Source organism: Patagioenas fasciata, chromosome 8, assembly GCF_037038585.1.
Source record: "Patagioenas fasciata isolate bPatFas1 chromosome 8, bPatFas1.hap1, whole genome shotgun sequence".
Classification (NCBI taxonomy): Eukaryota; Metazoa; Chordata; class Aves; order Columbiformes; family Columbidae; genus Patagioenas; species Patagioenas fasciata.
Genome location: NC_092527.1, coordinates 30749519 through 30774164, shown reverse-complemented (window position 1 = coordinate 30774164; position 24646 = coordinate 30749519). Strand labels below are relative to the sequence as shown.

General features: G+C 40.9%; 1 protein-coding gene across 1 annotated transcript in view; it reads right to left on the bottom strand.

The window, feature by feature from the left end:
- Positions 1-24646, bottom strand: part of SORCS3 (sortilin related VPS10 domain containing receptor 3) — a 293201-nt gene that overhangs the window by 139439 nt on the left and 129116 nt on the right. Inside the window, exons 3-4 of the mRNA XM_065843270.2 lie at positions 22183-22282; positions 1452-1610 (exon numbers count right to left, since the gene is read on the bottom strand). Coding sequence (XP_065699342.1) covers positions 1452-1610; positions 22183-22282 — 259 coding nt within the window. The remainder of the gene's footprint in view (positions 1-1451; positions 1611-22182; positions 22283-24646) is intronic.

Sequence of the window (24646 nt, the reverse complement as noted above, 5' to 3'; positions counted from 1 at the left end):
TGGAAATAGAACTACAGTGTTTCAACCCAAAAGCAGATGCTCCACACTCACTACAGCTGGATTTCTTTGCAAACGCATACTCAGCATGTCATATCTGGCTTCTCACACCCATCGGATCTCTGTTTCTTTCAGGGCTGCCTTTGTACAAACACCATCACTATTTGAAAGCTTTACCTCCAGTTTGAAAGTGGCATCAAACCATTCTGTGACATCGAATAGATTGGTCTTTCTAGCCTACTTCAAAATCCCTGTTAACACATCTGAGCGCACAAAACTATTTGACATTTGACTAACTCCTTCATACAGTAAGGACTTGATACTATGAAAGCAGTGTATTTCCAATAGCTTTGTGCTTGCAAATGTCACTCAAACATTACCAGTAGCATAGCAGCAAAGCAGCTGGTGCCTGCCATAGCATTCTGTTAACAAGGGGATGGGAAGGTTAGATTGTTTGATTATACTCTCAGCAACTACTTGGGTAGAGACTTACACTAGCCTTTCAAATGAAATTCTGTCAAATACAAGAGGCACAATGTTTTAGGTATATTGTCCTTATAGCTGGGATATGAGACTGACTAGTTCAGAAAACTTAAAAAATAACTGTAGGAACTGAAAATCCCATCTTGAACACACATACTTAACAGATGAATGCAAAAAACTTAAAAGTGGCTATTCAGCATGTTTTTGCTTTCTAGTCTATGGATGACAGAAGAGAGTAAAGATAAAAGCCTGGCTTCTTTTAAGCTTTCTAAAATTTCTAGCTTCATGATCCAGTCTATGTCTCAGCTTTGGGCTGTAGTGGGGACTGCTGTTGCAGAACTGAAGCACACAGTCTATAGCCATGACGCTTTACAAGTCACATTGCATCCACATGGCTCAGCAGCTTTCAAGGTAGATGAGAGCTCTGTAGGAGCAGGCTTGCTGAGGACAAAGTAACAGACTTAAGAGCTGTCTCACTAAAAGAAGGCACTGCAAAGTGAGTTAAAAAGTGGCACAGTGGAGTTTGTCATCGTTGCCGATCACTGATTTCCAGATAACCGAGTTCAGTTTGCAAGCAGAAAGAGCACTCTGTCACACGCAACAGCCAGCTGTTACAGACCAGCTCAGCCCCAGTGCTTGATCCTCAAAGACAGCTCAGCAATCACCACAGCCAACAAATCTAAAGATGTTTAGAACAGTTCTGTATTTGTCGAATCACAGATTCTTTTCATCTTTGATACCATCACCACTACTAAAGTTTCCATACTCATGATCACTGTGTAACTTCACTCTCTTTAGCAAGCTTACTTTGGAGTCACTGCGTGGGTTTTGAGCACATTTAAACCTGCAAGGTGAGATCACAACAAAGCACACTGTAATTTCTTCTCCATCTCTGGAAGTGTGACCTTCTTGACACTATCCACTTCAACACCTGGCTCAAGAACCATTGAAATATGAAATAAATTGCTCACTTTTTGATCCAGACTGTAGGCTAAGATCCATTCCTCCTGCTTGGGGTGGAAGAGCAAACTCTGGATATAAAAGTTCAGACGATACTTCTGGTAGGTAGCCCCTTCATCAGAGCTGATAAGGATGCTGCTCTCGATCTCTGGATCACTGAGAAGCATGATCTAAATAGAAAAATGGAGGGAAAAGAGTGTTAATGGAAAAGTAAAACTGAACGTTATTTAGAAAGTGAGGTCATACAGCACTGATTTCTATTAGATGTGTTCAGAACATAGCTCAAGAGTGTAAGCAGCCCATAGGATTTCCCACGTAGGATTTTTTGTTTGTTTGTTTTCAGTATTTCACTTCCATTTTATATGGTGATTCATTCATAGATTCATTCAGTGATTCTTTTCAATCATTATTATTATTTTGTTTGTATCTAGATAAATTCAGAAAGCCCAGCAAGAATGAATAATACCATGTTGACATCAAAGCTGAATTTGGTTGGGTATATCAATTTCAGACAGCCACACCAGGCTTTTCTGTTCCCTTTCCAGTCTACCGGCTCTTTTGCCAATGTGGAATACTCTCTCCAAAAGTACACAACAGGGCATCTCTGAGATTTAAGGTTCATTATTCGGCAGCTTGCAGAGCTACAAATGGGTGTGACACCTCCCTGAAAAAACAGAATGCCTACCTGGATCAGCTACTGGCATCTGAAAATAGTCTATGTGGGTGTGTGCAAACATTGATACATGATCTCATATATCACACTTCCAATTTATACAGTAGGAAATATTCATTCACTCAGTGAACACATAATTTTCTCCAAGCGCGGGAAAGTGTATGACCTCAATTTGTACAGGGAGGAAAACACTTCTGAGACTCTAATTTTAATTAGAATATTATTACCAATATTTTAAAATGGGTTGATTCCACATTATCAGATGGCATGCTCTACATAAATGTTATCAAGAAAAATGTTGTGGAAACATTAACACCATCTTATTAACATCTGGAGAAAACGACATCACATTAAAGCAAATGCCAGTACCATAAAATAAAGGCAAACAGTGGGAAATAAATTAGAGCTGTGCTAAACACAGCATGTTATTGATACAGTAGCTGAAATAAATATAGAAACTGCCTTTCAGCAGGAAAACAGATCCAGGAACTGCCTTTTTAGCCAGATGCAGAATGATCAGCTAGAGGAGATCCCACTGCAGTTTTTTACATTCACATGTCCATGTTAACTTTTCTTATCCAGTTTCACAGAGCTACAGCTTCAAGACTACAGTAGGGAAACACATTAATTTTGACAACCAAAATAAGTTTTCAAGAAATGGTGAGACTCTTGGTATGTTAGACCTTGATCAAGCAAAAAAATTTCAGCACTTATTTAATCTTAAGTACCTCATTAACTCCATGAAGTCACAAAGGGAAAGTGAATGTAATGTAAATGGGTTTTGATCCTTCCCGTTAAGAAATGAAAAGGGCCTTTAAAACTAGAACTGAACATGGTCTCAGGGTGAAGTCACATGTATGAATCCAGAGTGAGGTCTGAGCTCCTTTGACATCCCTCACAAACACCGCTTACCAGCCTCATAAAGCAACCTCCACCTGCTCCCACAGGCAGCCACACCACAAGTCCTGGAAAAGTGCACTTGGGTTGTGTTCTGGTGCACAGGACATGAAATGGGAAACTTCTCACAGGCAACTCCCTGGGAATTCTCGAGAATAGGTCCCAATGGCGTCCAACGAGAAGGAAGCTTTGGTATGTTTCTTCTTTCTAATCAGATCAAAATATGGAATTCATTTTGTTCCAAACAAGAAAGGTTTCCCCACTATTTCAAGATATTAATACTTTTTCTGTCACTGGTGACTTAGACTCCAAAGTCATTTTGTTCCCTGTTCATCCAAAGCATATTTCCTGTGCCAGAGAACTGTAACAGTTCAGTAAAAATCATTTGCATCTGCAGAATGGAAGAAGGTTGCAATATTGCCAATATAACAAGGTATTCCAGAGAGACCTTACATTTAAAAGGAAGGACACTTCAGGAATAAGAAGATTTTCCACCTGATGTTACAGAAGGTTACAAAGTTAATAATGCTGTATATTAAAAAGTCGATGTTAAAGTTCTGCCCTCAGATAAGGAGCACAAGGCAGCCCACAAAGAGCATAGAACTGATGTGGTACCCACGCAAAACATTCATGCTGCTCTTTCACACTCCATCTGCAACACTTCGGTGGATAGTTCAATAAATGGGTCAGATGAGATGGAAAAGGTGTAATGTTTTCAACAGATGGTTCACAAAGCCAGGCAATTTGTTCCTCTGGAAGCATAACAGTGATTTCAAGATCAAATAACAAAACCACCAAGCCAGGAAAATTAACAGCTAGAGGGAAAACTGGAAGAGTCTAAGAGCTGCCGTACCTTGTTGTAAGTGCCATCACATCAGTCACCCACCCCCCCATGCAGTTCGGATATCAACTCTCCATTCTTCCAACTGAAAAAGGAACACACCCAGCATCTCTCTTGTCACCTGCCCTCCCAAATGAGGCTGATCCTACACAAAGCAGGATGGAAGAAACAGGAGGCTCAATCAGAGTGAAAAACAAAAGGTCATCACCAGTCATGCAGCAGGGTGTGGTCCACAGTTTGTTATGTGGTAAGCAGGAAAAAAACAGTGTGACACTCTGGTTTGTTTTTTGTTTTGTTTTTGCCTCCTGGAAGCTATGGAGAAAGGGGACAACTTTTGGCAGGGGAAATAGCAGGACATTTGTCAAAGGCCCAAAACCTCCACTTCTCATTATGGGGCCAGGGCAGAGGATCCATTCCAGCAGTGATATAGATTAATCGCTTTTCATTAAGAGCCAATAAACAAACTCCGGTCAGAACAAGCATTTCTGTCAGTACGCTGTGTTGCCATTTATAATCGCCATAAGGAAACAGCAAAGGAGTACCAGAGAGTTGCGAAGGTAATTTATAGGGGTTTAAGATCTAATAATTTTCTATAATATTAAATTAAATAGCAGTCTTTATTAAAAAGGAAATTACATTTCACCTTGCTACATTCTAGAATATATATATACACACACATATATAAAACATTATTTTCAGTTGTCGTCTTCTCTAGTCTAAGACAAGAGTAGAAGGGGAGGCAGGATTGATTACTGCTAAGAGCAAGTCCTTGAAAACATACTTAAGCTGAGGTGGTTTATACTATACAGCTTTTTTGCTGGAGGCTATAGCCCAGGCTCCAAAATTCAGTGGACAATGAATAGCACACACCAGACAAAACAAACCAGGCTGAAAATCAGAATGAACTTTAGGACATTTCTTAGGGCATGAATGCAGAGGAAGAGAGCAGGTTGGTACATGGTGTATCTCCTTTAAAGTAGGAGCTCTCAGGACAACGATGACACATACAGAACTCTTCTGAATAAAATCCAGTTGTGCAGAACACCAGATACCAGCAGGGAAGCACACTGAAGGGAAATGATTTGGAGAGGCCACCTTGCAAAAGCAACATAAACTACAATGTACAGCCTGAGATCTTTGGCATGTGATCAGGAAACACATCTGGCTCCAAATACTTCAAGGGGATTTATCCCAGGAAATAGGCAGCACAGGTTGCAGGCAGAAAGAACAAAGAGGGGAGGTGTCATACCTATACCTGCCATGATGTATTTGATACACAAACCACAGAAGCAGTTAAAGGCACTCAGATTTGTTGGAGAGTATGTAGGACCCTTAAAAAAGCTCTGAACAAATGCAGAAGGGGAAGAAGGAAAGTGACACCAATCACAGCACAAATCCACTGAAATGGCAAGCCCTCTGATGGGACTAATATAATAAAAACTAAAGCAGGATGTGTAACTAAGATCTGAGTTCCTGCTACCCTGACTAAAATCTCAGGAATGTCACTGTGTTAATGCAAACACCTTCCTGAGTACTGGTTTCACATAAGCTGTGTCCAGGAGGACAACTCAAGATGGTGACACATTCTGATTCCTGTGCTCCAAGCTACCTGGGCACAAAGATGACTGTGGTCTGAAGTACTGAACCACACCAGTAATGAGCCAGCACACTTCTCATGGGCACAACACTACAACATGCCCAGATTCTACTGGTTTGGAGCTACATGGAGTCTGAACTCCTATCTGTCTGAATCTGTCTGATGCGGTTATGTCAAAGAGTCCCCTAAAGCTTGGCACCAGGTTCTTCTCCCAGCATCCGTCATGGTCCTTCTCTCGTTTAACAGGCCTGCTTGGCACATCACCACTACCCTTCCTCTTCTGCACCCAAAGCACAAGAACAACCACCCCCATGTTCCCATCATGTTACCTTGTATCCAGAGCATCAGGTTCAAACACTTTACCACTGCTTTTGCTCCCTGTCTCTGTGTTATACCAGCATAAGAGATCTGCTTCATACACAGCTGGAGCTTTTAATAAACTATCTATGGACAAAAAAAATGAAACAACCTGCCACATAAAAGGAATTTTTATTAATATCAGTTTTCATTTAATCCTTTTATTTTTTAGCCAACATAAATTTTGACTGTAAATTACCAAAATGTCTCTTTTTAAATCAGCACAGAGAAGTTTTATAGAGACAATACCTGTAGTAGTGGTACCACTGAGCTACATTAGCAGGAAGCATCCCTGTAAATGAATATAGGTAAATCAGGTTCAAAATAAACATCTTTTGCTCCCAGAAATCAGTAGATAAACCATTGTGTATTGCTTTCTGATCTTCCTCTTCATTTTAACATGCTTTTCATAAGAGGCCCTTTTCAGAGGTCCCAGTCACATTCTCATTTACCTATATAAAGCACTATCCTAAAAAGAAATAAACAAAACAGTTAATTAAAAAAAAAACCACACACTACAAACCACCCAGACTTCCATAGCTACAAAAGAAACCCAAATCCTTAGCAAAGTATTAGCAATTTGTTCTGTAGCATTGCCTCTTAAATCCTCTCCTGCAATTGAAAAGGTAGTTCTGCCAAAAACGATGCTGTAAAAACAAAGAAACTTAAGGTTTCATGTTTACAGCTTCATAGCGATTTCCATATTGAATGTTCTCAGCTTACATGTAAAGAGGCTTTTTTTTTTTGCCTCCTTCCACTAGATCCTCAACTCAGAGGCACTTCTTAAAGCTGGGCTACATCTACATTAACCATAAGAAAACATAAATCTGATTTTTAAGAGAACAACTTTTTTTTTTTTTTTGCTTTCCCATTTTGATTTAAAACATTTAAAGGATTAAATGGTCCCACAAGACCTATGGAGCTAAGCCTGCTTCCCCACAATGTTTCTTATTACCTTTGAGTTTTAAAAGCTGAAACATTTCAACAATTTATGCTGAAATGTCAATGCAAAAGGAGGATTTTTGCTTTGTTTGGACTTATGAAGTCTTTTCCTCCTTTTGAAACTAAAAACCAAAATCAAATGACATTTAAAGGCTTAAAGATACAAAAAATCATTTTCTTCCTTCAAAAAATCAATTCATCACAAGTATGTTCAATGTGAAGTTTGGAACTCTCTTAGGTGAAAAGTAATTTTTTACTGCTGAAGCATTTTAGATTAAATGTTTGACCATCTGAAATGTCTCCCTGGCAAATATTTGGTTATTTATTCCCCTCGCATTCTTCCTCTCCTACATCCTTACTGCAATTTACTTGCCCTGTAGGCTAAAGGATGCACTCAGATGTACAGACACAGCCTTAACCTCTCAGAACACAGCTACACATCATACCTGAAGCCCTTCTATCCCAATCCAATGGAGGACAGATGCAACTCATTGCAAAGAACATCTCCTCTTTTTTTTCTTCTTCCCTCATCACATGTCACTTAAATTTAAAAAAACCCTACAGTTTAATTAAATCAGCCCATAGCCATCTGAGACAAAAAAGTACCCATGTCAGAAGTAATTGGCTACTTAGCAGCGAAAGCAACGCCCATATAAATCAGCACTAAGCTACAAATATCTTTGCATGATTTGCACTTGTTTAGAAAACATACCTTAACTTTACATGAACTTTTACAGAAGATGTTCAGAAATGACTGGATACCTTCTGACTGCCCTGGAGATATACTGACTCTTGCAAAAATCAAAGGAAAAGGAAGCCAACCTCTGCCTTTCCAGTCACCATGACCAGTCAGACAGAAAAAAAATATGAGATGGCAGTGATAAAAATTTGCTCCAGAGAGAAATCCTGTTTGATTACATACAACCCACCCCACTACTTAGTGATCAGCAGCTGTGACAAGAAAGACATCTTCTCTCTGGGAATCTAAACCAGACTTCCATGAAGAAGGCAATAGCTTCCACATAATTACTAACTTTGCACCCCAAAAGGAAAACTCTCTTTGCAATCTCTTGTGTTACAGAGTAGCCCAAATTTTGGCTCCTTCTTGCCTCACATGGGCTCAAAAACTTCCTTAATGTTAAGGATAACCTGTAGGCATCAGTTAAGCAGTGAAGGTGCACTGAGCTTTCATGAGAGATAAATTGTCTGGACCTAGCCCATTTCAACTTCTTGTAACTTGACTTCTTATTGCCCAAAATTTAACATTAATAACAGATTTAATTAATGAATATAGTACCAGATCACCATCTCCCAGAATCATAACGCTGTAATCTTAAAGGATGAAGTGCACTGCACTCACTTTGTAAGGGTTTATGAAGCATGTGTTATAAAAGTAGCTCAACCATAAGGCTTTTATACCTTGGCACTCATTTCAATACAATCCCATAAAATCCAAGCAATCTTTAAGTGTTAAAGGTGACTTTCACTACTGTATTTATTATTGGATAATGAAAAATGAGTCAGACACCCATAGAAACAGAGCAATGAAATAGACTTTCCTGAGACTTTTGCGTTGGGTCTACATTACATGTACCTTGATCAAAGAACCAAATAGCTCTCTCAAGACCTTTCAGGCACTTAATATAATTCTGTCTCCAGAACTTCCTATCAGGAATTACAGATCAACCTCTACTCTGCAGTATCCCATTGTTTCTCACTGAAATTTCCAGATGCCAACAGCTGTTTCTGCAAGCATCCAACTCCCATGAAGGACCTCCTCCATAGATTCCTCCAGCTGTGCTGGACACTGCAGTTCTCTACTCTGGTAAGTTTGTTTGAGAAGACAGCATAGATCTCTGACATTAACATCAGTGGGAGCCCATTGTGTCAACCAGAAATGATGGAAGCATAAACCTGCTGCCGAAACAGCATCTCAGTAATTCTTTCATTCGCTTCCTCTAAAAATTAAAAGGGATGGAGATGACAGAAAGACTTTGGGGACACTCTGAGATAGAGCAGTTTGGTGGCTAAAGAATGATTATCTATTGTCCTCCTGTCTGAAAATCCATAGGAGAGATATCTTATGTTATTAACTCTGAGAAAAGAGATTAGTAATACACAATCGAATGAGGACCAGCACCACCTTACCTTTTCTAAAAAGGTGTACATCAGCCCTCCATGCACAGTTACAGTGAATAACCTTGGTTAATCTTTCTGATCTCTATTGTTTCTCATATTTAATTATATCCAGATTACAATTACAATTAATTGTTCAGATTTGTACAAAATTAAAATACGCTCTTGGCATTGCAGGCATACCTGCCATAAATTACCATACCAAAACAAAACACATCACAGAATTCCCAGCTCACACACCCTATGGAGAGAGCACTTCATTTAATTACCACCTCAAGCAGCTACACAAGAGCACAGATGCACCTTGCAGGATGCCCTGGGGATAAGGAGCAAATCAAGGCTAAATTAGATACAATGCAAGAGCTCCTCAAGGAAAACCACTCTGCCATCCTCCTTGGCAGGTAGGAAATGGAAATATATCATGGCTGTAAGGCTTAAGCAAAATCAGAGCTAGGAAAAGAACTCAGATACTTTAAGTCTGCCATCCGAACCTGTCCACAACACCGAATCCCAGGCTGCATCCAATTTACATGCACAGGAGTGGAATAAGCCATCATGCTAGACCCAACAAAGCAGAACATCTCATCTTTGTTTTACTGCTAAGCAGGTCAGAACAACATGACTCCCTGTGTTCTCTTGTCTTTTGGCACTGGACACATGTACTTTTCACTTTTAATTACAAGGCACAGCAAGCATTTTCTTGTTAAATTTCAGGTGCCAGTGGGGATGGAAGCCATCCAAAAAGCATGTGTTTGACCTGGCAAAGAGTGACGGATTGGCAACAGCCACATGCTTCGTTGTAAAACCTCATTGTCACAGCAAGGCAGAGTTTAACCAAGGTTATTCCATCCCATTATACTCTTGTTATAGCTGCACATTCTCCAGCTCCCCACAGATCATCAGAACAAAGTCCTCTGCCACAGTCATCCCATCTTCCTGAGACCACTTTGGTGCTGTGTGTTGTTCAGCTATTTGCCAATGGCTTTTCCATATTGCACCATGTTCACGCATAAGTCCCCTCTATGAACCACCAGATGGGTTATAAGCATCACCATTTACGGCTGGTTTTGATATAACCAGTTTGACCAGCATGTCCATGACTGGGCCTGAACCAGAAGGAGAAGGAATCCCAGCTGATGGCCTTAGGCAACAATGAGTGCTTCCACCAGAAAAAAAGACACCAAATCAGGAGAAGGGAAATGTAAAGCTTCTGATGTATATTATGCTTTGCTCTGGAGTCTGGTATTTCTGCATGGTACAGTTCTGCATGATGCCTTTTAACTCTTTTTGGTTTACATAGGAAATCCCTAACTGTCACAACATCTGACACATTGTTTTGTGGTCACCAGCTTTTTCCAGTGACACGAAACAGCTCTGATCTCAAACTGTGTGTCCAGAAAGACAAAAGGAGCATTCACTGTTGTAATTATATGTTATTTGAGTAAATGCGCAGTTTTGCTATTCTCTATAGAAATACAACATAATTTTCACCATGATGGTAACTTACCATGTAAGCAGAAATAGTTACAGAAAATAATGTTATCAGTAAAGAGAGGCTGTGTGCACCACAGCTGCTGAAACTGAGAACATCATTTATATAAAAACACTCCTCTGATTATCGGTCTCACTTGGGAGAACACTTATATGTGGGAATAAGTTTACTCACAGTAGTTGCCCCATTACAGAAAACAAAGAGATGTGCATGGATAGTTACTCATGGAGGGAAACTTCTGAAGCTCATATACAGCAGTCTACTTTATTTGAGGACAGTAGAGTATTTCATGACTCTTTAGAAAAATAAAAATTGTGTTATCTATCTCCCTTGAGGCCATTAAACCTGAATACAATTTTAAATGCATCATTGCTTCTCTTCTGCTTACACACTTTATTTTTCTGCTTTTTAGACAGATTGCAGAGAGAACATAGACAACAGTCAGCTTTATCAATGCTCACAACCAGATGCTAATGATCTATCTCAATTTACTAACATGGTATCTATTAGTCATGTCACTCACTGTCCCTAAAGCACTTCTCTTCTTAACAGCCTCCCACTGAAGGAAGCCGAGGATGTAGGAGAAGGTCTATCAATTTTCTAGATTGAAGACTAAGGCCCCCAAAAATTAAAGGTTAAAGTTACAAAACATGATGGCATTGCAGAGCTCTGTGCAGTAGCACCCAGCTGTGGCTGCAAGCTCCACACACTAACTCACATGTCAGGGATCCCAATATATTGGAAGGTTCAGGATTCAGGAACAGGATTCACAACTACAAGCTCACTGGCTTTGATGTTTTCCATTACATCTGCAAAATTAGCTTCCAGTGATACAGTCCTTGCAGGTTTATGGTAGAAGTCTTGTCTGCAATTACACACCAAGAAGGTGAGCAACTGCACCAGTGTCTCTGAAACACAGTTGCCATGTCCTGTTCCAAGAGGGTCACTGATACCTTGCAGCCTTGGGAAAAAATGACATATTTTCCTTTTCATATCCTTCCATGCACACACATGCCTCCCTTATTAGCCACCTCACACCTGTGGGCAGAGTGCTCAGAACTGTCCTTGGCTCTCAGACCAGCACAATTAAAAACATTAACTCTGTCATGTGGTGTTATTTACTTGTTCTTAAACTAAGTCCAAACAATGACTATGCTAGCTATGAAAAAGAAAGGTTTGTAACTGCATGAAGGAAAATTAACTAGTTTTTCATCAAACCAGCACAGGGACAAAGGTTTTATCTGCAGCACAACCCTGATACTTTGTTTTAGGTATAAACTGGCAAAAAGATCCACAGTGCTGCTTAGGAGAAAGCATTTTACACAGAGTTGATCACATCAGAGCTGAAGTCAGAGCTACTGCACTTACACTGTAAGAGGCAGATGTGCACACATGGCAGAAAGTGAGATGGGGTCCCGACCCTTCAACTGCCAGCACATACCCTGCAGACACTGCTCATCTATTCTACTAAAAATGAGAATTCACTCAATGAGTAATGCTGGATTTCCTGATTCTTCACTTTGGAAAAGAATGAAATAAAAAGACATTTTGCTAAACATTGCTGGGTTTGAGGGTTGAGGTTGGCAGGGCAGTTACTTTCCTTAAAGAAAAATAACTGTATTCTGATGAACCAGCTCATATCATGAAAGATCAAGGTCAGACCATTACGCAGTCTTCAAAAGGACCCACCTGCCCCTTTTCCAAGAGCTGCTCTCCACCCATTCTATTATTTTTCCTCCTCTTTAATAACAGGACATGCTGACTCATTATTATTGATTGATTACCCCGCTGTCTGTGAAGCACCATTCCCCTTCTCATTAATTCAAAACTACCTCATTTTTCATAATTCATAAATTAATATATGATTGGAGTTGCAGCAGCAAAGGAGGTGGCCATGTTTCACAGAGAGGTAGGGAGGGTGGAGAAAGGAAGGAGGTCTCACAAACCTGCCCTACATCAGGATCTGCAGCTGTGCTCACTCTGCTGACAGGCTGGGTGTTAAGTACAGGCAGCCTCTCTTCCTCCCAGCAGCCAAGACAGGGCACTCCGAAAGCTCACACAGGTCCAACTGCTCCACAAAAGCAATGACCATGCTGAGCGGCAAAATTGCAGCTTTATTTTAGTGGATATTGTAACTTCTGATCTGTCCTTTAACACTTAATAGCTAAATGAGAGCAAGCTACCTCATTATTAGACATTGGCAGTTAGCTCTGGGAAGTCCAGATCTAAAAGTGTATGTGACCTTTCCAGTTTTACCCTATCTCCTCTCCTTACAGCCTCAGACCATCCCCTAAGGCTGTGCAGGACCCTGACTCTAGCGATTCAAGGTGAAGCAATCAGAAAGAGCAACAGGAGAGGTGGGCTGACTTCTGGAAGCCAGACACAGAAGCCCTGTCACAGATGTGCACCAGTATCCTGCCAAGGTGACTCTTACCCAAAAACCGGCCTTTTTTCCCAAAACATTATTTGCAAGTCATAGAAAAACAAAGCTGAAATATTGGCTTGTTTTTTTCCCATCTTTCCCCCTCACAGTCTGACTCCACAGCCATTCAAGTAGACAAACAAGTGCAATGACACTCTCTTCAATCAATCTTAGGTTTTTTAAAGATGATGGGACAGGGAATTGTATGTTTAAAGTGGTAGATACCTACATTTACCACCACAAACAGTGCTCACCTACTCTATTTTGCACACAAAGCAATCTCAGGGAAGTCTGCCTGGTAAGTAAGCCAAGTCAAAAGGGTTTGAATTCTGATTTGCCTTTCCCTAAAATCTATATCTGCTTTCATCCAAGTGGCCAATTTTTTCCCAAAGCCACAGACAGCATCTAAACAGAGATTTCAGGGTCACAGTTCCACTCCTTGGTGGATAAATGGCAATAGCAAGTGTCTGTTTTTTTCTTATTTCTCTTAAACATCTTCTGTCTACATGCTTACTTTTATCAACCAGACTTGCAATATCTGTGAAGACTAAAATGAAATTTATTTAACAAAACATTTTTAATAAAGCCAACTTAACCCTCATTTTATTTTCTACATTTATTAATGAAATTCTGCATTAGGTTTCCATTTGCTTTCAATACTTCAGCAGTAATATGTATTAGATGAGTTCAGAAACCTATGAAAAATGCAAGTAAAAGCTCTTGGAATGCATAAGTTCAAAGACATGAAATGCAGATTCAGAAAGGCACACACAGGCAAACTCAATTCTGGAATTTCATAATATATGATTTTTTTTTCCTTCATTAACATTGAAATGATGTGTTTCAATGTAGTATCTTTAATATAGGTATAAACAGAAACCCATCTCACTTCTAACCCTCTTTTTTCTGTCCTCATTAAATAGTGCCATATGTGAGCCTTTTGTTAATTATCTCAATTGTGTTTATTTTTAGAAACAGCTGATGAGCAGTGTGTTAGGTCCAGTGGGCTTTGGGGTTTTTTGTTTCTTTAGTTTTTAATACATTTACTTTTTCAGAGAATTAACTGAAAAAGCCCAAAGAATCTCTAGTTTGCATGTTCACCCAATACTGAGAGTCAGCCTTCCTTGGAGTACAATGATCAGATTGTCCTTTTTTTAAGAAAGCAGAAAACTTCTGTTGGGGATCTCTCATAAGCTTGGGTCCCAATTCTGTGCTGTATGTGCTGACAAACGGTCACATCCCACATCCCAGAGATGCTGCACAACCTTCATTTATCTCTATGATTTCTGTCAAGTCAAAAATAGTAACATTAAAATCTGTAAATGAACAGATAGTAGTTCCTTCTTTCTTTAAGCACAGGAGCCCATAGGTCAGGTCAGGTCCTAGTGTGACATCTGACATGCCAGGCCCCATAGCCCCAGGCTGCAGCAGGGCAGAGCACCCTTGCACAGGAACCCCTTGACTAAAGATCCACAGGAAGGCACAATCTCCAAATATTATAATAATAATAATAATAAACCTATTTGTGCATACTGAGAAAGATCCTATACATTAAGGGTATTCTAACAACACCCTTATTTTGCCTTTACACCTCAACATCTTCCATTCATTGATCTTGAACCATGTTTGAAATCACTAATAAACTAAGTCAGCATCAGGAAACAATATTTGTTATGTATGAAAGGTCAGAGAAACTTACAGAGTAAATATGACTTTTCTAAATTTAAGAGAGACAAAAATCCCCTCAAAAGGAGAAATTCCTACATTATTTTCTCCAGGTATTACAACACATCTGCAACTCAAGAGATCTCTTTCACACAGTTTCTGGTCATGGTTCTGCAAACATTTACAAAAATTTTCTATTTTCTTAGGTGACAAATTCAAGCTGAATTCATCAGAAAAGTAGAGAGAATCCCATGGACAACAGCTCGCAAGAGTCCATCTCATAGATAAAACACGTCATGTCACACATCCTCTGATTCTGCGGGTGACCTTGTGGATATCATCTTTGTTTCACCAGTAAGTGAAGAAAAATATTACTTCTCCCACCTTTATACTCCTATTTAAATTGTCAGCTCTGGAGACTGACATTGACTGTCCCTGGAATGTATTTAAGACACAGAATACACTGAGATGTTAACCAGATCACAGTCACATTTGTACAACCCACTGGTATAACCAGAGCAGACAAATCTGAGCTCACCTAATCCAGGTGCTGTGTTTTAGAGCTACAGCCTTTCTTGTACAGCAATGGGCAGGTTCTGCCCATGCAGGCTCTGGACTGATTGGCATGGGTTTTGGAGAGCCAAGAAGCACAGGAACATCACATGCAGCTCAACAGGTCCAGAGAAGGGGTGCACAAAGAGATAATTACAACTCCATTTGCAGCTCAGGTAATTAAGGCCTTGTCAGTGGCAGCTGCAAAACCAAGAGCTTTTTAGTAACTGTATTTCACTGGGCTGCAGGGAAAGATCAAGGATGAAAGACAATAGAAACAACTGGTTCTATCACTCCTGCCCTGTGGCTCTAACTCAGCCCCTTTGCCTTTGTGTTACAAGTATGTTCCCTGAGATCTTACCAGCAAGTGCCAGTTTGCAACACATGCTGTTCACCACAGTGTCAGTATAATAAGGAAAAAGGGCCCAACTAAACCTTCCATCTGCCAAATGGCCTTTGGATACTCCAGAGCTCAGTTTCTCACTGTTATCTTGGGATGCAACCCTAGGGAAAAGCAGCAGATGACTAATGGGAGCTGTGGCGAAGGATGGCAGCTCAGTTCAGGCTGGGTTAGCAAGGATCAGGTGCATGTGGGAACCACTGCTTTATCATCAGCATTTGATGAGTAAGGAGAGAACAAAATGCTGTGGAATTCCCTTTGGGATCAAATGGACCATGGTTCTGCCCTGAGGCACCAATCGCAGTTGAAGGATTCCCTTTGGAGATACATGAGGCCAGGGCAGGATTTGCTCTCAATCACTCCCTAAGTAAGCAAGAAGAAATAAAAAGGAGGTCAAGGCGACTTGCACTCATTTAGGATCTCCAACTGCTGTAACAGGAGGTGTCACTCCCAATGTGCTAGCTAGTTTCCAGTCAGGTAAATGCATTCCTCTGCAGTTTCAATATTACAGTCACAATTAAATTCTTGCTTCATTAACCTGAACTGCAACGCAGCATTGCTCTCTGCCAGCTCATAAACAGTTGCCATGCTTCATCCCCAAGAAGCTGCACAGAAACAAACAAATCTAATTAGATTTCGCTTTCAGAGCTTCTGACTGTCCAAATACCTCTAAACTTTTCTCATTCTGATAGGCCAAGTTCAGAGGCATGACTAGGTATCAGAGGTGCCACATGCCTTTGGCTTTTATAGCTTCAGTGATTTGGACTGGCCCTTTATTTTGACTTTATGACAGCTGGGAAACTAGTTTGCAAAACCATTTTCTCAAAGCTCTTTAACTGAGCACCGTAACTTTATTTCTGCTTTCTGCTGTTTGCAACTAGTGTTCAAATCCCTTAGCTAGAAGGTCTATCTATAAATAAAATCTCTAATGTTTCAGTTCTGGTATAAGGGAAAAATGGAGGAATCCACATTTCAGTCACTGCACCTGGATGATATTTCTGTGCAGAGAGTCAGCATAAAAGACTTCAGACCTTTTAATTCTTCAAGTCATCACCTACAACAACGATGGTAACAGCACAGGAGAAAACTAAATGTGACTGCACCTAATTGAACTGCAAAGCAAATTCATGAAGGAAGGTATTTCTAAGACATCACAACTGGCATCTCAGATCTTAAATGCAATCAGGACCTCCTGGTTATCCACATCTCATCTGAGCAGTACTCTATACAGGCAAGTGCTTTTTGGTTTGATTTTGTCAGAGTTGTCATTCACTTCCTTTTTCCTCTCTCCATTTTCTTTTAAGTGCTTTTTAACCCCATCCTCTCAACCTCCACAGGAATCCCAAGGGCAGAAATAAAAGTTTCAAAGTGAAAACTGGGTTTTCAACTACACACCACCTTCACCAAGAATATATTCACTCTTCACAGAACATTTAATGGAAAAAGTAACGCATGAAATCTACGGTTCAACAATTCCTTGAGATTCAAAATTGCACCTCAGTGTCTTCAAGGAGCAGTGCTTCAGATATATGGGACTTCCATTCTTCTTTCTACACCCTTCGGAAGGACTTTGCATCCCTCCATGAGGCATCAATTCTAAAATGAATCCTGTTATTGTCAATCAAGAAGAAGGCAAATGTTCTTGAGATAAGGGATCTCAACCAGCAGGCCAACCCATGCTAGAGAATAGGGACTTGCAGAACTTCAGTTGCAAAGCAGTGCCATTTTGAAGTGCAGGCAGTTAGTGAAAAAATCACAGGGTTAATTTTTTGTGGAAATTATGCAATTTTCTATCAGAAAGTTTTCAACAACCAAAAAGAAAAAAGAGGTAGAAAGAAAACGAGAATTTAAAAAGTCAAGAGAAATGTTCTTATTAAAATAGAAGAGGCTTTTCCACCTAGTGCTTTGCAAGAAATAAACAATTTTAATTCCCACACTGCTGTGAAAATCTGCCTCTAGTAAAATGTAACTAATGCCCAAAATATAGCATTAAATTAAAGGTCAGCAGGGAACTGAGATCTCTGCCCAGCAGACAGTAAGCAGCCTTTGTCATATCCCTAAAGACAGACCAGAGGCTATAGAGGAGAAAAGCCAAAGCTATGCTTTTTTGCAAGTCTCAGCTTTTCTGAGCATTCAGCCATCTGCCCTTAAATCCCATTCAACTGTAAAGAAGGGGTGCTGCTAAACAAATATGAAGGTTTCTCCTTTCTGAAGTTCACCACAGAATTATCAGGCTTGTTGCAATCTGTGGGTCAATGGGGCAAAGCAGATGCTGCTCATGTGGCCTCTCAGGCAAACAACTGGGTGGGTAGATGCACTGAAGGGGAAAATGTGTCCTGGAATACACTCTGCCCATTAGAGCATCTTCATGGTGGTGGAAGTGTCAAAACCACACGCACTTGGCTTCTCACTAGGACCCAAAACAGCTCTTCAGAAAGCCATGGCCCCCAGGCCTTCAGAGCTGTCTGACTGTTCCATGTAATGATCACCTGGAATTTCATAGTATTAATGAGAACTCAATGTAGATTTTCTTGATCCAAATACAAGCCCCTAGTGTGCAAGTGAAAGAAGAAACAGCCCAAGCACCTGCAGGAGAGCAGATGCAAGTCTGGCAGTTGCAGCTCCCAGCAGCATAGGCTGTATGCACAGTTACAAAGTGGTATGAAACCCTGAGCTCGTCAGTTCTTAGGAGATGAGAATTAGCAGCATGACTGCTCCACATGAGGATGAAGTACTCTCGGCTCATGGCAGGAAGAATTTCTGCTCTGGTGCAGCCAGAGGCTACGGATTCACATTGGGCTGCAGCCTGCTTGACTCTTCATTATGTCGGCACCCTGAGGTGGTCTCATTTCAAACGATGGGTGCTTTCAGATCACCAAGTTAGCCCTGATCACTCACAATGGTACTTGACAGGCAAGAGGAATCAAGGCTGGGAAGAAGTATTCTCAGTGACTTCTTGTAGTATTTGGATGTTTGTTATATTGATTTAATTATAACTGCAAAGCTGAAACCTCAAATTAGACAATGGCAAAGCGTGTTTTCCAAATACCTTCTTGTGATGTCTAGGAATTGGACAGCCCAAAACCGGTGATCAGCAGGTTGGGTCAGCAGACTGAACCTGGCCTCTAAATGCCAAACACCAGTAGAGCCAGCAGTACCCAGGGAGAATTCCAGCTGGCCTGGATTTATCACCATGATGACCAGAGAGATTGTATTTCTTCAACTCTTCCCCTCTCAGCTGCCTCTTTTCTCTTCAGGCATAAAGCCATGATCTCTCCGTGGTGATTTTGCTCACCAACAAACACTAGTGCCTGATGTGTTTCACTGAGGAGCAAGGGGCAGGACTGATCAACCAGCTGCTTCCAGGCTGCTCCAACATTTGTCAGTCTGCTGTGTCAGGAAAGACATGTCAATACTCAGCAGGACACCAAACAGACAGGAGTAACATCAAACACCCTCTTGAGGCTCTCCTGTTAGGGATGGGAGACACACACAGGAGCAGCTTACGAGGAAGAGTAAAGATAACATGAAATGAATAAAATTGACTAAACATATAAGCCAAACTGAAACAAAAGTTTTGAGCTCGAAAAATAAAGGCAAGTGATACATGAAACTAACAGAGGACTTGTTTTTGCATCAGCGTTACATAGCTGCTGCACAGACATTAACTTTGTTGGGAGCAGAATAAAACCCAAAGAGAATTAAATAAATAAATATTTTAAGGCCTAGGTCATCAAATCTCATATCCACATGTAGCACATGTTCCAGAATCTCACCAAATTATTCCTACATTAAGCTCAATATTTCTTCCAGAAAGGAATCCTCTTCATAAGAAAAAGGTGTTGGGGTGACATAATGCAGGAGGGTAAGGTGTGCATCAAGCATGGCTTTATTGGGACAAGGCAGGAAGGGGAATGACACAGGCTCCCAGACCATGGGTTGTAGCCATGCCTCACCCACCTGCTCAGTTTCTGCATTTCTGGCCTTATCTGATCCCCCATATTGCAATAAGCAGAGATGTTGGTATTGAGAAATCAGTGTCCCACCATGACCTGACAGCACTGAGCAGTAAAATACAGTAGAAGCTTCCAAAAATTTTACAATATTCCCACTATTTTTTTTTAAGAAATTAGAAATAAAAAGCTTTTCTTTTAAAAGAAGAAAGAAAAAAAGCCAGTGTTTAAATCCTCTTGCCTCTTAAGTGAGCCCAGAGTTATGCCACAATTCAGGTAAATGATGTTTATATAACTGGCATTTGGCTGAATGCATAATTCCTATTTAACAGCTGAAGAGAGGCATTTTGGGCCTTCAAAGAAATCTGACAGGTAATTCCCACTGTAGTTCTGCAGGGTAGCTGAGAGGTAATTATCCTTCTCACTAGTAAATCAATTAGGAACGAATGTATGGAAAGCTTTTCCCCTCCTCCAAGTAACTGCTAATCCTCTAAGCGCTAATGAGCTGACAGGGCTAGCAACAGTGTGCAAAGCCATCACAAATCGACAGGAGCTGCGAGGCGTGCAGGGTCCCATCAGTACCTGAGAGCTAATGCCTCAGGAGAGGATATCTTGCCTGGAAAGTGTCTGCATGATTTACTGTGTGTGCAAAGGCCCTGTGAATGTGTTGCTTTTGATATCTCCCCCTCCATTTGTTGCCTGAAACAAAGACAATCTTTGATACCCACAAGACATCACCGCATCGTGTTCAACTAGTCAGCACTTGCGCTGTTAGAGGTGAAACACAAGGATCCAGACTTTCTCTACTGGGCTGCAATTCACCTGTAGCTTTGTGATTCATTATTCTCTAAGAGATCAAGAAAAAACATAATGCTTACCCTGCAGGACACCATAACAGCATTCACCCAGAGAGACTTTGAGAAGACTGCATCCCAAGTTCATTTTTTTCAGTTCACAACCTCATGAATCTGTAAGGGGTGGGTGGACAGTAAACCTGATATTGAATTCAGCAAATCCCAGATGCTCCAACCCAGTGACACCTTCTCCAGGTATTTTTCAAATGCTGTATGGATGTTTGGAATTGCTTAGATGGTCAAAGCAGCAGAGTCAGCTCTGGTTTCAGTCATATCAGTTCTTTAACCATGCTCAGTAACAGTGTCCATACATCTATAACAGGTAGAAGAATGAAGAACAAGTTGTTCTCACAGCAGCCAGCACTGAAGCTGGTTTCCTATGGGTCTTTCTTACAGCTTGTCTCTCAATTTCAAAAGGCTTTTAGGTAGGGAGAAGTAGGAAGACAGACAGGTCCAGGAATCAGTTCCTTAAGATGTAACACCAAAAAAAAATTCTTAAAAATTGTCATCCAAAATAATAAAACAGCAGGTAAATATAGGTGTGCATGCCACTAGATGATGAAATTTAGGTGTTATTAATTCAAAAAAAAAACCCAAACAAACAAAAAAAGACTGCTGATCTGTAAAGCTCAATAGCTTGAGAAATTGCTAGAAGATAATTGTATATCCTAATACTCTGGTTTGTGAGTGAGACTTTACACCAGTGACGTAGGATTTGTAACTGAGCATATTGCCTCTGATTTTGGGTGGGCAGAGTTGCTCTGGAAACAGAAGGAGGAAAATTAACTCTTCAGTGGCCAATATGTTGAATATGAGGGGTGTGAAAGCCAGGAAAGCTCATTACAAAACATCTTCCTTCCATTTTGGTCAGGAAAAAGTCAAGGTTGTTATAGTGAGAATTCAGCTTCTGCATCAGAAAAAAAATATAAGCTGTGGCCTGCCCACTGCATTCTTCCTCTCCTCTATACATACACATATATGGTTGTCAATAGTAATCAGGGCTCTGGCTGCCTTAAGGTTACACACAAACAAACATAAATCCTGAAACCTGTGTAGACTGACCACTACTACAATAGCAGCAATACGAGCAGTACAAGTATCAAGATACTAGTTTGGAAACCTACTGATGGAGATGGGCAGTTTGGAAGTGATCAAGTGGAATGGGTTGCACCCATCCAAACACAACTCCCCTGCCAGCAATTAGCGACATGCTGCAGCCCTCCCACACTGATTTCTGTGGGTGGCTGAAAGCATCTCTGTCCCACTATGTTCTTTTAATCAACACAGGCAATAATTTTAAACCAAAAGGCACTGAGTAGAAACTCCTGGGCTGCACTCTGTGAGCCACCTGCAGCCCTAATTGCATCACGTGGGAAGCATGAGCAGGGGGTTTGAAAGCTATGACCTCATCTTCTCTCCTACACATTCAAATCAAACCTTAGGTCTCCCACCCACTCTCCCAGGCATACTCTGCTTTCAGCCCCCTTACGTGATGCAACCAATGAAAATGTCATTTACTTCTTTACCTCCAATTTCCAGCTAGGGAAAGCATAAAGAGGAAAAAACAGTCAAATGCAGAAATAAATGTGTTTTACTCAGTACTTCTTATAATGAGATAGAGAAGGCAGGGAGAGGTGTATTAGCCAAAGTGTAAGCAAGAGTGCCAGAAATGTTTGTGTGAGTTCAGCTTCTCTAAAGGTATAACAGGCAGAAGCAAATAAAAGCAACCCTTTTATTTCTCCAACACATTCAGCAGGAGATAAAGCACTTCATCCCCATCACAAGTAAAACAGGCATAGTTCTACTGGATTTCATGGAATTGCACTAGCACAACTTAGACTGCAAATTCAAGCTCTTGTGAATTACCAACAGATCTCACTTTAGGATCATAATTCCTCTCAGAATGAACAGAATGCTGTAATTTAGTTTCTATAGCTACCACCTTGATGGCTCTCCCTTACCTTCCTCTTGTTAGTGGGACTGACATAAAGGTAGCTCAGCACAGTCTTCAGGCCTACTTTGTCATTTAGTTTTTCATAGGTAGTGCCATAGTCTGTTGACCTGGAGAAAAGAGGAGACAAAAAGAGTTTGCAGTTATTAGAGCTCAGGGGATGGGAAGGAAAGGACTGTGTGAACAGGTGCTCAAAGTTACAGCTTCAGCTTTACTACCCTTAAAACTCGAGCTTTTGTGTTTCATTCAGGGTGGGCAGCAGAAAAGAGAAGAAAACTTGAGTCCTTTGGGGTGGAGTCTGTCTCTGCATCAATTGATCTTACACACCTGGGGAGCTGTGGTGCACCCGTGAACATGGATTTTGGGGGCAGGCTCTGCTCTTGTGTGCTGGTAGGGGTTCCAAATGATATCTACATCAGAGGACTGATTTCAGCAGCATCCTTAGCACCAATTCTCTTTTTAGATAAATCCAACAGAAGAATCCAAATTAAACTCATCAACAGTTTTATTTAAGTAGGCTGATTTTTGACTTGGAGATGGGGATCCAAATGTGGCTCAGAATTGTAACAGCTAAACTCGTGTGTAGATAAAAATGTACCTAAACTGGTATCTTGAGTCCTCAGTCACCCCCATCCTACTTTGTGCCAGGAATTTAATTTTTCTGAGTTACAAAGACAGATTCAGGCCCCCACACTAGCAAATCCCCCTCAGAGGAGCAGATGATCTGGGGGTGGCATTACCCTTTCGTGACTGGGGAAAAGGACTGCTTCGTCAGAGAGGGTTTTCTGTAGCTTCTTCCTCCTCCTCATTTGTGGGCATGTTGGAAACCTCACTTTGCCCTGCTTGTTTCTCTGGTGTTTTTGTACTCTGCTTTTCCTAAAAAAACCAATATTTTTTCCTACCAGAACAAATCAACAGCTACCTAGTACAGGATCCTACAACTGAAGAGTGATAAGTACCAGTTTGTTTTTAGGAGTGGTGTCACAACCTGCATGAAGAGCCCACCCACTGCCTCCAAACTGTGGAGAAAGCCTGGCCTCTGACCGTACACAGCTTCTATCATGTGGACAGAGCAAACACGATCCTTATCAGGCGGACAAGAAAAGACCCTGACAAAAAGCCTACCTGGGCATACCTATGATTCTATTAGAATGAGAATTCATGGCCCCAGCCCTCCTCTCTACACACGCTTTTTACTATACAGATTATTAGAGAACATGTAGCAACTCTGTGCCTTTCCCAGTAACTCGCCCCAGTAATTTTCTGATTTTCTAAGTTCAGCAAGTCCCCAGCATCTGCAGCTTTGTGGTTCTGCCTGAGACCAATCCTCTGCTCCTTGCCTGTCTGGCAGAGGAATGGCCCAAGTCACCCTTCTGGCACCACAGTGAACAGAACTGCTGTGCTCAGCAGCTCCAGGCTCCCACTGCAGTGGCTGCAAAAACTGAGTGATGGCAGAAGCTGTACCCACCTCTGCTGGTTTTATTGCTACTGGCGAAGTCCAGAATGAAAGCAGAAGAGACATGCCGCAAAAAACAGGTTTCAGGCTTCCAAGCTGCAGGACCCAAGAAGTCAAAAGCTTGTTTTATCACTGACGTGGCTCTAACACACTTTCTTCCGTGCATCTTTCAGTCACAATTACTAAATGTTTTGCAAACCACTTCTTTCCTTAAATGGATGAACCAACCTTCCTGCTTTGAACACTCAGCCTTCAGGGGTGTTTCAAGTCTTAACTTGCTTGTGTTCTAGTTTAGCTATTTAATACTGAAAGGGAGCTAAATACTAGCTCTATTTACACTTAATACTCTTTTGTACTAATGCACAGTTTTGGTACTTGCTGAGCTTCACAGAGACATCCCAAAGGATATTACAATAATGTACTGTATTTCCATAGCACTTTCCCATCCAAAGAATCTGAAGCTCTTGTCTTGCTAGGTGTCAATGCCACACAAAAAACAAACTAGCAGCTTTCCTCCTCCAGCTAACCTTGAAACTGAGGCAGCTCAGTTAAGAAAACTGAATGATCCAGGCCAATTAATTCCACTACGTGAGGCCTCCTATACATGCAAATTCAACAGGTCAGGAATCCTCAAGTAACACTAAGCTCTTAGCAGAGGGGAACACACAGAGGGCAAAAACTGAGGTACTTCCTTGACCTCACCCTTCCAACAGCACCAAAGCTCTGAACAGCCACATTCTTGACTACACATGTACCAGCCACCAGCCAGGGAAAGAGATCACTGGTTTCAATCAGCATTCAAAGAGAATACAAATAATAGTTTAATATTCTGACAAAGCTACTTTGGTTTTGTTCTCCCAGTCATTTTCAGATCTCCCAAAATGCCTTGCACTTCTAAAGATGCAGGCTGGATGCCCTAATGACTCTTTCTCATTAAACCATTATCACTCATTGCATTTGCCCTTTCAAAGAATAGCTAGAAAGGAAGTAGGATCATTATTCTGTTAGCTTCTCTAAG